Source organism: Anoplopoma fimbria, chromosome 13 (assembly GCF_027596085.1).
Source record: "Anoplopoma fimbria isolate UVic2021 breed Golden Eagle Sablefish chromosome 13, Afim_UVic_2022, whole genome shotgun sequence".
NCBI lineage: Eukaryota > Metazoa > Chordata > Actinopteri > Perciformes > Anoplopomatidae > Anoplopoma > Anoplopoma fimbria.
The window spans coordinates 16830983-16848578 of record NC_072461.1 but is presented as its reverse complement, the minus strand read 5'-3'; the positions used below and the strand labels follow the sequence as shown (position 1 = coordinate 16848578).

Genomic DNA, 17596 nt, shown 5'->3' with positions numbered 1-17596 from the left:
TGTTAAATATCTGGGATTAAATCACAGCATTTGTTTACCAGTATGTTTCTGTTCCTGGTCTTTTGTTCAGAGTGCGTCTTCTCTCTACCTGCTGCTGATCTGCTGTGGTCGGCTGTGGAGGACTGAGACTGCCACAGCTGCAAATCTCATCATCATCATCATCATCCTCCACGTCTGCCACTTCAAACACGACAAGACACAAGAGGACAGAGGCTGCCTTTTGGCTTATCAAAGAGCCAGCAGTCACAAAGCACCTGTGGACCATGACTCCAGCGGTGAAAGCAGCATGAGATAATTGAGGAGTACCATACTAATCGCTGATCCAAGCTTTTTCTGTCTGGCGCTGATGAAAAGGTTCCAGTGTGACAGTTGACTGGCAGGGTTGCAGTGCTGTTGTAGCCCTGGACGTAGCCAGCAGCTGAAGCGCAGACACCTCAAAAGGAGATGGCTCGTCCAGGATCAGGGTTGCTGGTGCCCGTCAACGGGCTGGGGTACCCCCCTCAGAACCTGGCCAGGGTGGTGGTCTGGGAGTGGCTGAATGAACATGGGCGCTGGAGGCCCTACAGTGCAGCGGTGTGCCACCATATTGAGAACGTACTAAAGGGGGATGCCCGGGGAACTGTAGTGCTGGGGCAGGTGGATGCCCAGCTCTCTCCATACGTCATCGACCTGCAGTCCATGCACCAGTTTCGACAGGACACAGGTAAGAGACGTGGCAATGTCCTGTCTATGCACACAGATGTCACAGATGGGGGTGTCAACGAATGGACAGATGACGTGGGCGGTCGGGATGTTTACCCAGTAGTTCTAAGATCTGAAAGAGTTAAATAAATGAATCGTGACCTCAAATTACGTCATATAATCACATTTGGGCCGATTAAAACAGAGCCAGCCTTCATGTGGTTGCCACGCAAATGTTATGTAACTCTCAGGGGAATAAATGAGTCCGGAATGTCCCGGGGACTTATGTTGATGAGCCACAGGTTGAGCTAAGAGGTGTTGAAACAAACGGGGGCATAAAGATGATGTTTACCAATGATTTATTCATTCGTGAGTGTCTTTATGCGGAACGCTGGAATGCCATGACCTTCCCAAAGGTCACCACATTGGAGGGGCTGTGCATTCATCGGGCAAACGAGTGCCGTAGCTCAGTGCGACGCTCCTCACTCTTCTCAGCTGATTGTATTAATCAAATGTGTTGTAATTTAGATGTTAGAATGGCAATCACAATAGTGGTTGGTGATCAATTCACTGGACTCAACTATTGTATGAGACCATGCTCTTTAACCATTAATTCACCTCAATTTATTTCACTCCACATGGAAAGAATAAGCAGTATATTAAAAGGCCTGGTAATATAAGCACTATTCCACTATACTTAAACTACTGAGTGTCTAATCAAAGAGTTCCTATGTGAAATGTGGGTTCTGCAGGAGAGCATGGGACCAACATAGACTGGGGATCGATAACCTCTTTCCATAACATGCTAACAGTAGTATAACCTTTGCTTTGTTGACTCTAATTCTCTCTGATGACTCCTACCTTTTTAAATAAGACCAGATGTTTTTGTGCTGTGCTCCACTGAGGCTCAACACACTCTCTGTGTCCTGCTCTGTGTGTGCAATCGCCTTCCTGCTCTACCAGGTTTTTGAAGCGAAGATATGGGGAAGGTTTTAGACATCTGTTAGACGCAGCCATGGACAAATCTCAGCTGCCTGAATTATTCTTCACTTCTGATTCAGCTACACATCAATGTGTTAGAGTGAGGTATAAATCACTGTGACTCCTGTGTTAGCCCCTTTAGGGACAGGTCGTGTGTACAATAAAAAACAACATCAGTGCGTCACAAGATTCAAAGGGAGATACACATGGGATATACAGAAGGTGACCTCACTGTGCATGAAACTACATTATTTCACCTTTCATTAATTTGCAAAGCTTCATTAACATTCGCATCAATACATATTTGTAGATTTATTTGGCAGTGGTATTCAGAGCAACATGTCATTATCCTTATATCATTATCTGATATCACTTGTGATGCTATTGTTTTTACATTAATGCAGGAGCTGCCCGACTGGATTTCTGCTGCTCGTGTCGTTGTTTTCCTAGATAGAACATAAGACAGAGCAGGACATGTGTCTGGGGTTGACTAGCTGCGAGATGAGCCACTGGGCCATTTGTCAGACATTACCATGGCGCTGGGGCTAGGCCTGACGTTTATCGGTCCTCATTGTGCCGTTTGGTGCGATATCTTCCCCCTCGGCTGGGATAAACCTGTCACAGCATTGCCTAACGGACAGTAACCCCGTACACCCGCTGTCTCCTCTTTATCCTTTCTCCTCCTCCTCCGCACACTCCTTCCCTGTCCCCAAACATGAGCAAACCTCTACCAGGCCACAGCCATCGACCCAAGCTCCCATGAGGCCCTAGCTTTCAGGCTGTAGTGATGTTGTTGCAACGCTGCTTACACAAAGGGCCCGGGTGAGTTTGTTTTAGCTTGGATTGTGATGCATCTGTTTCGCATCAGATGTTTGCTATATCTGGAGCACAGAGGGTCACCCATAGCCGCTTGTTCTGTTGCAGGCTTATGGAGTGTCCCTGTGGGGAAACCCCATTTTGTCTCGGAGCCAGTAATCTCGTCCTCTGAGGCTTTTTTTTTTTTTTTTTTTTTTTTTTTTTTTTTTTTTTTTGGGTAAAAGCTGGAAAGAGAGTCGAATGCGCTTGGTGTCCCCTGTGTGTTTATATGTCCTTGTTTCTTTACTTCTGTGAGTTTGCTGATGATGGTGCACTCTGCCCGTTGTGGTGTTTGTGTCCCGTCCCTGCAGGCGGTGTGGGGGCGCCCTGCTCCCCCTGTGGGTTTGGGAGGAGCTCCTGTGGGTGGGAACCAGGCAGAGTTACTCCGACTAATGAGACAGCAGCTATAGTTTATCTCCACGGCTCCCTCTAATCAGAGTATCATAACGACAACGCACGCACCACAGGAGATGCGGCGGGGCCCTCTATGTGGGCAGCAGCCTAAACACATCTGGATTTAGTTGGCATTGAAAAACACAGGGTGTGGAGTTCATAATACAGCTACTGGTGAAGAACACCAGTCTGTGGCCAATCCTGAACCCCAGTGCTTTATATATACAGTATGACTGAAGGCTTAGAGGCTTATATATAGTGTGGATGAATATCTGGCTGAAGGCAGGGAGAGGATTGGCTGCCAGCCAAAGAGGATCGATCCGTTCTCCCCAGAGGGGCGTTTGAACCTCTAAACACTGCTGTGGACTGATCCCCTTTCACTACACCCACTCCCATAGCAAAACACATGGGCTTATCTGCCATCTCCATCATACACCAACACCTGTGCCTCTTGATGGATTTCACACTGCAGCTATGGCTTCTGCTGCCCAGCTTTTAAGCATTTAACGCTTCTGGATTTTCTCTTGTGATAGAGAGGTTGCGAATAGCAGAGAGACTAGCAAATGTGTATCATAACAGATAGCTAAATCAGTGATGTAACATCAGTACCATTCAAAACAGAATATTATACTTAAATGAAGATATATCTTGTTGGTTACTGTCATAGTGCTTTAGTCATATTACTGCAAGAGGACTTTTGTTGTTAGTAAAGTCAAGTCAGTTTATATATATTTGACACAGTTTATAAAAAAAAAAAACCCACATTTGACCAAAGTGCTTTTCACAGTAAAAAGGAGAAATTACAGAAAATTGACAAATGACACAATGACAGAAACACATTTTGATATGTCTAAATCACATCGAAAGCCATAGTGAGTTATTATAAATGCACAGTTAAAACAGTCAAAAGACACACTAGAGGAAGAATGACTTACCAGGTGATGTTAACATAATTAATTACTTTACCGATGTACAGGTGCAAGAAACCTGATCATTTTCTCAATAACATTTCTTTAGAAATCGAGGTACATCCTTGTGTGTTGTAAACAGATTTGGCTAAAATTGTAATCGCAGAATCGAGAGTGTGCTTTTCAATGGTTGAATTTCTTTGTGGGCGGGTACAAAACATCACTTTAGTTCCAATGGCTACACCAGCCATTCATCAGCTGGGGGTCGACTTTGTCTTTCATTTAAGTGCTTTCTACGTTATTCCCTGACCCAATTTGTTACTGTGTTGTGATTTGAATCACATATGGGATGTTAAGTGATTACAGCTTGTTCTACTGACCCTTAGTGCAGGTTTAAATCATTAATGTTTGTTAACACTATGTTGGCCTGTTGAAAAAGGCGAAACATGTCTTTGATCGCTGTTCATAGGCTATACAGGGATATTACGTGTAGTAGTGCACCACAGAAGTTGACTTTTCATTTCATAGCAACGCCGGCCCGCAGATGTCAGTCAACCGCTGCCAAGGGAAACACCCACCAGGCTTGAAGCATATTTTTAACAAATAATACCAAAAAAGGTTTCAAAAATAAAAAATAAAAAATAGCTGCAGTATCATTACAGTTCCGTTTATGTTTTTCTTCACAAAACAAAATTTCAATTCGACTTAAAGTCAAAGAGACAGAATGTAGTGTGCAATTTATGTCTTATTCTATTCAGTTTGTGTTCCTGAAGTAGCAAGGGTCATTACAGTTGCTCGGTGCTCACTGTTGTGAGATGGCCCATGTGTGACTGCAGAGATAACCCTATCAGCGGCTGTTGGCTGCTGTGTTGCCGGAGCAGGGCTTTGTTTGTTTTGCTTTCACAGGCGTGAGAACCTCCTCTCGACTGGCCCATTTCCCTCTGCTAACAGCCGTCCCTGACTAATTGCATTGAAAAACAGAAGAAAACAAAGAAGAGATGGTCCTGTTCTCATGTCTGTTTTGTGTTAACTGACAAACAACAGTAGCTGTGGTTGTGGTTTTTGATACTGCCTGGAAACTTGCAGAGCATATGTAATGCTGCAGATTGCCGAGGAGGGCTGTGCTTTAGATTTTCTTCTTTTAAGTAGTGTAGCATGTAGTAAATATGTGTGTGGGAACTGTTTTGGTGGCCTGTGGGAGGAAGCTGTAAAAAGGATTCCCGCTATGTACGTGCTATAGGTCAGGTACTGTATGCATCAGCTCTGACTGTGAAATCCCACATGCGTCAGAAGACAGCAGAATGAGCAAAGAGTGGAGCCCGAAGGCTCTTAGGAACAAAAACGTCAAGATACAAAACACTAGTACAAAGGAGACAGCACCAGGTGCTTTTATATGCGTCTACAAGTGGAGCACATGTGCACCCATCAGCAGCACGGTAATGTTTGCTGACAAATTGAGTTATTTAGCACTTTTCTTCTATGGCTTAGACATTGTAGGACTGCTGTTTGCAATTATACTTGATGTAGATCCAAAGAGGTAGTGTGTACCGTACGCTGTATATAGATATCAATAAATTCTCAGCAAGTCACCTCCCGACCACATCCTCAGTCATGTGAACTAAAGATTAACAGACATGACCTATAATGAGTACATTCCTTTTTCTCCTAGAGCTTTTTGTAATTAGTGTAATTAGTCAGTGAAGGTCTTCAGCAGGATCAAAACGGTGCTTAGCCACATCGGTGCTAAGGTGTCACCGTACACAGGGGAACATTATAGCCACCATCAAGCTGGCTGAATTCCACTTGGATGTCGGCAGGAAAGGGACTGGAGCGGAGCTGTAGAGAGGGAGGGAGGGGGGGGGAGTTGACAGAGGTGAGGAGAGAAGGGGAACTGAGGGAGAGGTGGAGCGTTTTCCTGATGGAAAGTGACAGTCAGGGTGGAGGGAGGGATAATGACACTGAAAAGACCCTCGGCCGTGCACATTCCCCTGCACTTTCACTCTCCCACACATGCAGCTTTGGTCTCGTTGCTGTGAAGTCTCCCACCCAGTGCCTCAACGTGTGATTTTTGGAATCTAAAATTATTCGGGCCATAAAATGATCTGACTATTGGTATTTTCTCAATAGAATATTAAGGACAGAAGCAGATGTCTGTCCGAGCTAACAGAGTCTAAAGTAAGCTTCATAGTCGGCAGCCAACACAAGAAATATTACACTAGATTCTTTGTTTATACTGACACAAAATGTAGGAAATCATTTCTAAAGTTGTGAAGCACATTATTCTAATGTTACTCAAACAAAGACTTAGGCAAGCAGCAGCAAAATAACCCATTTTTAAAAGTCCCTTCTACTCATTTAGGCCTAAAAAAAAAATTGTGAAAATAGTATTTGTTTTAGGCCTAAATAAGCATTGTTCAAGCTATCAATCTTTTCTTTTGATTTTTAGATTTTAGTCAGTGAGAAAGAAGTGAAACATTTCCATCTTAAGTTCCTAGAGCCTATCTAATGTCTTGAAATCACATGTTTTGTTCTAACAACATTCTGAAACCCAAAGATCTTCAATTTACAGTATATTAAAAACCACAAAAGGAGCAAATCTTCACATTTTAGAAGCTTGTAAGAGCAAATGTTTGGCTATTTTTCTTGATAAATGAACAGTTTTGGGAATTGATGTTATGTGCAGAAATTGATCAAATAATTATTTCAACACTTATTAAATACTTTGTTTCTTCCTTTTAAAGTCAGGATGTAATTGCAAATTTCCCCGCTGCGGGACTAATAAAGGATTATCTTATCTTATCTTATCGTAACCCTCTTCAGAGCCACTTTGTTGCCAGGGTTGTAGTGCTTTGGTGTCCTTATTGCGTTTCAGTGATGAGCAGCTTCTTGCAGCCTCCAGCGTCGGTAGCAGAAGCCTCTCTCCACATCTCCTTTTAACTTCTGATCCAGCGAGTCACCACTTTTAACTTCTAAAGTGCATATCGTACTCTTTTATCAGCTTCAAAGCTGCTCTCTCTGCTGCTTGCTTATCAGGCCGGTCTGGGAGGTCGGACAGATCGTAGGCTGTCGTCTGCCTCAGCCGATCAGCCTGCCGCTGCAAGAATAGGGATGAGGCATCATCCCTAAACTGGGTAAACTATCCTCCATATCCTTAAATCTCTTACTGTCTATGATGCTGGATGCTGTAACAAATTAGGCGTCTTTGATCTACCAGAGTGTATGGTCAAAATTGACAGAAAGCCTCATTTGACTGGGACCAGAGCTGCACTTACTCAATTCGAGCTGCCAGAGGTTGCAGAAAGCCAAGCTCAGATTTCCCTTGATCATTCTCGGTGAATCTCAGAAACACAGTGCTGGACTTCTTGTTTTGGTCTCAGCATTTTCACTCATTTGGCAAAAAAATGCACCCTTAGCCCACTTTAGCGCAGCAGCAGCATGACAAATTGCTAAAGCTTTAACTGGGATGTCTTTCTCAAAAGCATACATATTATTAACATATTATACACACAAAGCACGACGTAGAAAATTACATTTTTAGTTCGAAGGACTACTGAGGCACGCTAACATGCAAACTTTGATATAAGATAAGATAATCCTTTATTAGTCCCGCAGCGGGGAAATTTACAGGATTACAGCAGCATAGAGTATAGTGCAAAAAATGAGACATAGTAAAAGAAAAACAAGATAAAATGAAATAAAAAAACAAGAATTATAAATAAGCAATAAAAAACAGTAAAAGAAAATCCACAATAACTGAAATATTATATGTACAGACATGTATCCTCAATAATTAATTTTTTTTTTTAGGCACGCTGGAGTGATGGCTTTGGGGATAGTGACCCCCTGACTTTGCATCTAGTTCTATTGTTTGTCCAAAACAAGTATACATACACAACTAATGAAGTTCCCATCAGCCTCAGCTGTGCTTTGTATTTAGTCGTTATTAGCAAATGTTAGAATGCTAACACTAAGATGATTAACATTATACCTGCACATCAGCATGTCAGCATTGTCATTGTTAGTATGTTTGCATGCCTACATTAGCATTTAGCTTAAAGCACTGCCTAAGTGCAGCCACTAGCATTGCTGCAGACCTTTGTAGAAGTCTTCAAACATATCTGTTAGTGCTGAAATGATTAGATGCTCAACAAAAAATCTGATCAACAACAATTTCAGATTAAATCATTTCAAGCAAAACTTGCAACCATTCACTTGTTCCACCTCAGATGTGAATAATTGGGAGTTATTCAATCATTGTGTACTGAATATTTTGGGGTTTTGGACTGTTAGTTGGACAAAAGATGTCATTTGATGTCTAAACCTTTTGCTCTTGGAACTTGTAATGGACACTTTTCCTGACATTTTAAGGTCAGATAGAAATTTAAACAATTACTCAATTCATTGGAAAAATAATTACTAACAATGAATAGAATCATCAGTTGCAGCCTTAATTTTAATTGTACTGTAATTCAGTTAATGGTCTAAAACAAACTGCAGCTGTAGTGTCAATAGTGATAAAGCAACATGTAATAATGCTCATGGTTGGTTGCAATTGTTTAAACTCTGTTTTTGTTAAGAGTTGCACGCGTTCTGAATGCACAGTCACCGTTGTTGAGTCTAATGGAAATGAGAGGAGGAAGGAATTACTACGACACAAGCATGGACAAAACGGGTTCATAGTCCCTCACACTCCTACTTTTCAGCCATACAACAACAATGGGAGTCTTTTTTCTCTCACCCTCCTCTCCTCCTTTCTCCGTGTCGCCTGTAAGTGCTTCTAAATCTTGGTTCATTGTGAGAGTCCAAGTCCTGTGACTGGTCAGCATGAGGAACGTCCTGCAGTAGCCTGTGAGGTGAATCATTTTTACCAGGCGCTCCTGGCAGAGGCCTCAACAACCTCCACTGTTGCTCCTGCTCATACACCGTCACTTTTTCAGATATTTCATTATTAATGAGAGCTCCGAACTCTCTTGGGATTTATATCACTGGTGCCTCAAGGTGAATTTCTATCAATGGTAATTGCTTCTACTCTGTTCTGTCCTTTATATGGATGCATTCAGTCAGAAAGACATTTGTTAATATAAAGTGATAAAGGTCACCACAATAATGTATTTAAATGTGTTAAAATGTACTTGTTTAAGGCTAATTGTTTACGCTTCACAGGGAAATCTGAACTAATAAATAAAAAAAGCCTGTCACACTTGTTTCTTAGAGCAGAGATCTTATTCCCGAAAAATGCTAAACAATAAAAAATTGTAGTAGAAAAAGGGAAAAGCACACTATGGAATGAACTACATACACATTAGGTAAATAAAGTTACCTACCCGTCATTACCTCAAAAAAGATAAACTTCATCTGTGGCGCAGTCAAAATGTCCTCTGATACCAGTAAGCAGTTGCTCCCCAGTGGAGCACAGTAGTTTGTTTTAGTAAAAGGAAACACTACAGTAATAAAAATGTTGTTTTAAAGGGGAAAATGTATCCGAACACTTGGCTAGGTGAAGATTTCCCACTGAAGACCTGTGCTACATTTCAATAAAAGCTTGAAAGGCAATGGGGAAGGACAGTTTGTGTCTTGGCCACAGTCTGTCGTCATCAGTTGCTGGTTTGTCTTGTCTATTTGCTTTGTGTAATAGCTGCTGTCATGTGGGAGACAGGATATCGCTGTCAGACTAGATGCTGACTCATAATATGAACTGATCTATTAACTCAGTCCTTTTCATGAGAATTTCACTTAATATGGAAAATGATGCATATAGTTGATCATAAACAAAAAGGGGCTAAGAAAGGATCTGTGTTTTTGCAAAAAAGAAATACAAAAGTTCAAAAAAGTTTATTACCTTGTTAAAAAATCTTAAAATTTCATCTACCCCTAAAACAAATTCTGCACCCACATAATTCTGCACTTTGAAGCTAAAACATTAGCGTTAACAACAGTCAGTGAGTAACAATAAGCGAAACACATTTTTGAATGGAGGGGGTTGAAAGGTTGACAGTGGATTCCAGTAGTGGCCACATTTAACACAATAAGTTACAATACTTAAACTTCTCTTACTACTACTACTACTATTGCAGCATACTCTTTTTCTCTGCTTTCCAGTTCTATGATCAATATGCTCCAAACTGTGATTGTTTCTCCAAAATACGGTTTAATCCACTGCCTCCAGCTGATCTTCAGATCTTTGAGGTAGCTCTTAGCGTGTGTCTTCTGGGTTGTGTAACACTTTAAGCCTAATAATCCCTCCCTATGAGTGCAACATACATTGAATTTCAAAGTTGACCCTTGTCTGTTCTGGTGTAATTAAGCTTTCACAGGAAATTATGAAAGATTTATTCACCATAGATTCATATACATTATGTATGTTTCTTGCAGCTATTGGAGCCTCGAGAGCATGAATTCACCCGCTTGAACTGATTCTTCACCGTAAACAACCTTTCATACTGATATAATATGAGACTGACAAAAAGAAGGGCTCTACCCTCAATACATGGTTTACAATAACAATATTCATATTTCAGCAGCTCTCTTTCATCTCTCTTCATTGCAACAGAACGGATGACCTCTGAAAAGTGGATTTGAAAAATAGAAGTTTCTATACAGGCTTTGACCCTCAAAGTCAATGTACCGCCGTTACACCTCTGTAAAGCCCATCAGACCTGTGTTCAGGCTTTCAACTCGATAAAAGCTTTTAGCGATCCAACTGCAACTTTCCAACGAGGACATGACCTTGGTTTTATTCCAGCCCCTGACATTTGGCTTCGACAAGCAAAAGTTTGTTCCCTGAATATTCTCTGCTCCTCTTAATAGTCAAATATAGGAAAAGTGCACATCAGACAAATAAAGTAGTAAAAAAATAATTGGGCTATTAAGATGAGCTTTTTATACCAAAAAGATGAATGCCTCTGCTTTCTTTTTTAAGGTATGACAAGGAGGAGTTGTGATTACACTTGTGATTCAGCAGGGAAAAGGTCTGGGCCTAATAATGGAAAAACTCATTTGGAAAGTAGAACATACTTAAGGAGAAGTTGTGTTCGTTATGGATAAAACATTACTTTGGTCTGATGCCCCTTGACCTTTCTCACACTGTGTCCACTTTACTGCTGATCAAAGCTGACCAGTGTGGTCTGGCAGAGAGACAATTTACTGTAATGTAGCCAGACGTTTCCTCTGATAAGACCTGACTGTGTCTGACAGCCATGAAGTGGGTTATAAAAGCCTGTCTCAGCAAACTCATTTGCTGCATGCTGTTCATCTCAATGAGTCAGACTCCTTTTATTTGTCAAATGTAATATTCTGAGCAGCTTTTCTCTCTAGGTGCCTCCGAGCAGCCTTGATGTTATGTCATTTGGTAGAAATTACTATTTTTCTTTTTATATTTCTGGGTATTTTTGTTTAATAATAATAATAATAATCATAATAAACTTTATTTATATAGTTCAAAACACCAATACGAATGACTTAACAATAAAACAGATTTTTTTTTTCTGCAGGCTTTTTAAGATCTAAAACACACATTTTGTGTAGATAGAATATCCACACAACCACCTACAGGTTCTATGGTAGTGAGTCAGAAATGAATGACGTCGGATGCAGAATAAGAGATGAGATAATCGTGCAGAAACTTCCTCTTTATAGAATCTGACCTTATGCTGCTGGCATTTGATAAATTTGTTTTTTGTTCATGGACGGGGTATTACACATACAGTTCATTGAGTGCAATTGATTCACGACCAAGTCATGTAGCCGTTACGTTGCATGTACATGTGTGGCAGAGGTCATTTCACGACGAACCGCATGAGCTATTCTTCAAAGTCTCCTGGGACGTGGTACGGCCATTAATCAGCTTTCCACTGAGCAGGCAAACTGTTTTCACTGATGTACAGTCTGTCAGGCTGGTGTGACGGCTGACATGAGATATTGTGTTGCCACAGATGAATACTGCGCCATGATGGGCTGTGGGTTTGTATGTGTGTGTGTGTGTGTGTGTGTGTGACTCTTTTTCTTGCAGGAGCGATGCTGTCGGTGGTGCAAGGTCAGCTGTACAGCTAAGTGATGTGTTGGGAATTATTGGTAAACATCAGAATATTAATATTGACATCACATTTATTTCACATATTTATATCAATATTTTATACATTCCGATGTTGATACCTGTCACGTTATGGCAAACATACACATAAATCACAATCACTTTTAAGTGGATCGACAAGCTGTTCAAAATCTACCCGTTTCATTATCCAGCTTTGTGAAAAAAAAGTCAAGCAGACTAAACAACACTATGCTGTCTACTTGCAAAAACTGAAAACTAAATGTTGAAAGAATCTGGGAAATGTTATATTTTTCGCATAGAACATTTTTCAGCAATATTGAATTGGATGATGGTTACTTTTAGTCAACGCTTAATATGACATAATAATACTGGGCTCTGGAAAGTAAAAGATTAAACAGAAAGAAGAAACAGAACCTGAAAATGATGTCCAAATGAAAACAATCCAAACCCTGAACTTAACTCTTCAGATTTCCACATTTTGATAAAATAATAACAAAGCTGAAGAATGGCAGCTGACAGTATCACGGCAGGAAAACCAGTACGGTAAATAGAAAAATTTGTTAAAGTCTCTCTGCAGTAATTATAGCATAGTAAACAGGCCATAGAAACCTTACCTTCATTGTTTCATCTGACTTATATCAACTGAATTCTGCTTACTGTAATGTATAATAAAAACGATCATAAAATCATTGGTTCACGCAACATTCTTCATCAAAGTGGTACCCAATATTTACATACAAAATGTATTTAGACTTTTTATATTAGAAATATTATTTTGGCATGTTTGGTACAACATCTTGATTCAAATTGTTGATTTGGTGCATGTAATAGGCTTTCAATTTTTTAAATATGTAGTGCAGTATTATTTGGCAGCACTGTGTTCAAATTGGACTGATGCCAGAATAAGAAAACTCTGTAGCACCCAGCCATAAGAAGTCATCAGCTGGCAGCTGGCGGGATGGGAGGAAATGTTGCGATAAAATAAAAAGCCTCTGAAGTGCACACGGGAGAAGCAGGCAAATGTCATACCTAAGAAGGAGACGTTGATATGTTGGCAAAAGTTGCATCTACCAATATAAGCACTGTTTTCAATTTTGTCAGATTGCAAGCCAGATCGACTGTTTTTACTTAAAAAATGAACATGTGTGGAGTGACTCCTCACTGCTAACAAGAAACCTGTTTCACTGTAACCCTGACACTGCTCCTTGGCAGTGCTGGCCTGTGTCATGTGTGGCCAAAGCCGCAGGTGTGTGTGTGTGTGTGTGTGTGTGTGTGTGTGTGTGTGTGTGTGTGTGTGTGTGTGTGTGTGTGTGTGTGTGTGTGTGTGTGTGTGTGTGTGTGTGTGTGTGTGTGTGTGTGTGTGTGTGTGTGTGTGTGTGTGTGTAATAACCCTGCCTGGGGCCGTACCTCCCACTACCTTGCCCTGGTGACAACACGGCGGGGTGCTGACACGCTAACGAGGTTCCTGCTGGACGTGATGAGGTTGAAGTGGTGTGAAATGGAGCTCACATGGGCACGCTTACCTCTTCAGCGTGTTCCACTTTTGGTGTTCTCACACACTGTCACATGGACTGATTGTACACACAAAGTGAGTCAGAAAGCATCCTTGGCAGAGCTGAAGCTCCTCAGCTGAGGACGGTCACGACATCCACAGTGTCAGAAGGTTGTTTCAGGGTCTGCTGCTTCACTGCAGTACAGGAGCTGGCAGGTGGACAGGACTATGACTTAATTTTCTCAAGTTTTTTTTTTTTGTTTTTTTATCCACTCTTTTTTTTTTTTTTTTTGTTACACAAGTAACTGCAAACTCTGCACAAGTGCACAGTAACTGGCCAGCTCCCCGGGCCGTGCTGTGGGAGAGTTTGGAGAGTTGAAGGGGCTGAGGATGAGGACGGTTGCAGTGGGAGTTAAGCCACTTTTCCTCACCACTTTGTCTTGCTGGCAGCAAAACTGTATTAGCGGGGACTGTTTTACTGCAGTGTTCACTTTCTAAGCTCAGGCAGAAGTGAGACATCGTCTTTTTTATTGTTATTTGGCAGAAAACCTCCACTCATCACATGCTTGCTTCTGTATCTACTCCCTCCCTCCTTTCTCGCGTAACATTTCCTCTTTTTTTTCCCTCCCTCCTCCCCGTTCCCTGGCCCTTCTCCTTCTTCACTATCCACCCCCTATCTATTCGTACTTTTCCCCTGTCTCTCCTCTTTTCCAATCATCTTTTCTCTTTCTTTCTCTCCGCCTTCCTTTCCTTTCCTTCTCCACCCTCCCTTCCTCTCTCCTTCATCAGTGTCTCCCCCTGCCTCCCGACCAGCGGCAGCTCCCCCGCTTTTTGTTCATCCATCACGTTTGCCGACAAAGAGGACGAGGACGCTTAAAGGAATCCGAATCGCTTTTCACAAGCATAGCTCATTATAAAGAACTGCATTCTGGGAAAATGAAAGTGTCATCGCAGTAAAGAATATGAGCTTTAATGTGTGATTTTGTGAGAGAGGAGCAGGGGAGCTGGGATATTGTAACGTATAATGCTGTTAAACCAGCTTAATGCCAGACTGTCATCCTCATTATTATGGTCTCTGATCTCCGGGTATTCGTTAATGAGCAGATAATGCTCTTACAGATCTCTCAGACTTTGATGTACAGGTATGACAACGCCTTTTGAGCAGGACATTTTTAACATCTTAAGCTTCAGTGATACAAGAGTTAAATGAAAAGTTCACCTCTTATCATCTTCATATGCTGTAGCATCAAATCTTCTTTTGAGCCAGATGTTTTCTCTCAGTCTGTGATGCATTTTTAACCTCTCTGCAGTATTCTGTCTCTTCATCATCTCTAATAGTCAGCTTGGTTGTATTGTTTGTGAAGGCCTTTCGGGGAGATGAAAGTCCTTATTTCAAGCTTTGCTCTGGGGTTTATGTGAAAACATCAAACGAGCTTCAATTATTTTATTTCCCCCATACTGTAGAATTTATTAGCATATTTATCATGTGTTCACTATTCATGTGTAGGGCATTATGAGGGCTGTATTGATTACAGTTCATGGTCTGTGCCTGCGTTGAAGCTTTGCTGCTTTGTAGGTCTTTTGTTTGAACAAAAGTTGATAAACTATTAAATGAAATGAAGAAATACTTTTGCTGACTGACAAATCTGAAATATGTGTGCAAAATCATGTTTTGACAGAGGAGGGCTTCATTTGGAGGCTGTAATTATGGTGTTATGAAGCTGGGGAGGAGGTCTAGCCAAGATGGCTTCTTCTACAACAGAGCAGAGGGCTGATTGATATCTTGTTTAAGGTACAAATGAGACAATGAAATCGAATCCAGGTAGTTAAGTTTGAGTAACAGGTTAATTTGAAACACGCTTAAAGGCTTATCATTTGCCATAAAATTGCACAATATTGTGTAATACTCACACACAGGATTGTACAACTCTGGAAAGTCAGGGCTAATGTTCAACACAATGTTCCCATTTCAAAGAAATCCACAAGGAATGTGTGCCTGCAGATATTTGATCGGCCAGCAGCAAAGGTTGGCCATACAAATGAGAGGGTAGTTTTTCCACAAAGAGCTGAACAAATCTACAGTCTAGCTAGGGACTATGTGAGGCTGTACTTAGACACAGTGGTGGTTGAGCTAAATACTAATGTCAGCATGCTAACATACTCACATTACTCTCATTACAGGGCAAGAATGCTTATGTTTAACAGGTGTAACGTTTACCATACTCACCATCTTAGTTCAGCATGTTAGCATATGGTTATTGGTTTGCGGTCATTTAAAAATAAGGTCTCTTCTACGTTCTTTGTCCACCAGAGAGGCCATACGAGTTGATTTTTTTATACTGTAAAATGTTCAGTTTGAATCTTTTCCACAATTTAAAATAACATCACAATCATGTGAACATGAGTTTATGGTCTCAATCACTAGCTTCAAGTCCACCTCCATACTGTATGATGTTCATTTAGTAAATTATGGCCCTATTTAGAGTTTGGTTGGAAAAAAACAAAACAGCTAAAATCAAAGATGGTGACTGCCAATATGCCAAACTAGATGCTTCTAAATGGCAGTCCACAAACCTATGAGTGACTTCACTACGACTGAGTCCACCTTTTATATACAATCTATGATTGATATCAGTATTGGTCAGGCTATAATCCATCAGTAGTTGTTGAGATATTTCAGTCTGGACAAAGTTACTATTATTACATTTTTGATGTACGTATGTATTTTAGTTGTAAACTTTCTCCTTTACTTATGTCGTCGCAGTGGCAATTTTCTATGCTTCCCAGTATTATTTTCAACGGGCATTTAGTCTGCTTTATGTAATTGAGAGGGTTCGGTGACAACATAACAAACAATATAAAAGGTTTTCTGGTAAAGTGAGAGTAGGGTGAGAACAATGTGTTGGCATACTGTGCCTTGTTCAAATAACAAAAAGCCACTAAAAAGGGAGTTGTGTTTCACACATGCAACAAGCTGTGGCTGCATCTCTGTGGCTAGAACTCTAGTAGGAATTTATGTTCCTGTCTCTGCTGTGATGAGTCTTGAAAGAAGCCCTTACATTTTCTGTCGTTTCACCTCACTCATCGCTTCAAATTTAAGCTGCTGGAGATTTAAATCAAAACTGCTCTTACAGTGAGTGTGCATTGCAGCTTTCCTGCAAACATACCTAATGTCATCTCTTGGTATAATTATCTGTAAGTAACAAAAATAAATGCAGAAATACAAAATACTGTATGCAACCAGAATGAAGTGTTTAGAGTAGTGTGGAAGGGATTTTATTATTGCAGATCCATAGAGATGTGGCACCTATAAGAGATATATTCTGCAAAAATTGGCAAAATTGAAGCAGCAGAGCTTGAGATATCCTGACTTATTCTGAACTTGAAGTGTAGAATTGATAGAGTGCTCCTTTAATCAGTTGTAGGTTTTAGGGTTTGAATAATTATTTCCCGTAAGTCATTTATTAACCAACAAGGCTAAATATTCTCCTGTTCAAGTTTCTAATATCTGAGGATTTGCTGCTCTTCTCTGTTTTGTATCATTTTAAATTGAATAGTTTGGGTCTTTTGGACTGTTGGTGGACAAAACAAAACAATCTGATTCTGTCAACTTGGACTCCTTACTTCTGCTGTGGGTATTTTTCACTACTGGTGGATAGATTTTTTTCTGATCTGAATAGGCAGGGTCTCTTCTCTGTCAAAGGTCTGCCTGTTCTCCAGCTGAGACCAAAGATTAAAAGGCTTTAAATACCCTTCAGACAGCATTGAGCCATATGTTGCTGGACCTGTTACTGGCCTCGCTCCTTCTGTAGTTAAAAAGAAAAATGCAGCACTATGTTTTAATAGGTTCAACACTGCCCCGGGGAAATTGATGAGGCTTGCCAATTATAAGGATATATTATAGAGCTTGATCCGGTCGCTTCTCGTCTGCCGCTCCTCCCACGGCGGCAGCGCAGGGACGAGCATCAACTACAAGGTGATGTGGGCCCTAATTCAATGACGCAGAACTCTGCTCTCTGTCCAAGTGTTGGGCATTGTGTGAGAGCGGGATGGGGTCCAATGAGTGACAGAGTGGAAAATGTGAAGAATGGCTCAGGGACACAGAGCTGGTGAGGAGCCAGGAGAGACTGTGGAGAGCGAGGGGGAAAGCTGGCGTCAGCAGCAGATGAGATGAGCGAGCGGAGTAAGCGTTGACTCTGATGGCGCTGTGCTCAGGGAAAGGAATAGTAGGAACGT

At 41.1% G+C, this 17596-nt stretch overlaps 1 protein-coding gene across 1 annotated transcript in view; it reads left to right on the top strand.

Annotated features, from left to right (window-relative positions):
* The first annotated feature begins 436 nt into the window (after positions 1–436).
* Positions 437–17596, top strand: part of dtx1 (deltex 1, E3 ubiquitin ligase) — a 37920-nt gene continuing 20760 nt past the window's right edge. The window contains exon 1 of the mRNA XM_054610214.1: positions 437–703. Within this exon, the coding sequence (XP_054466189.1) occupies positions 445–703 (259 nt within the window). The 5' untranslated portion in view covers positions 437–444. The remainder of the gene's footprint in view (positions 704–17596) is intronic.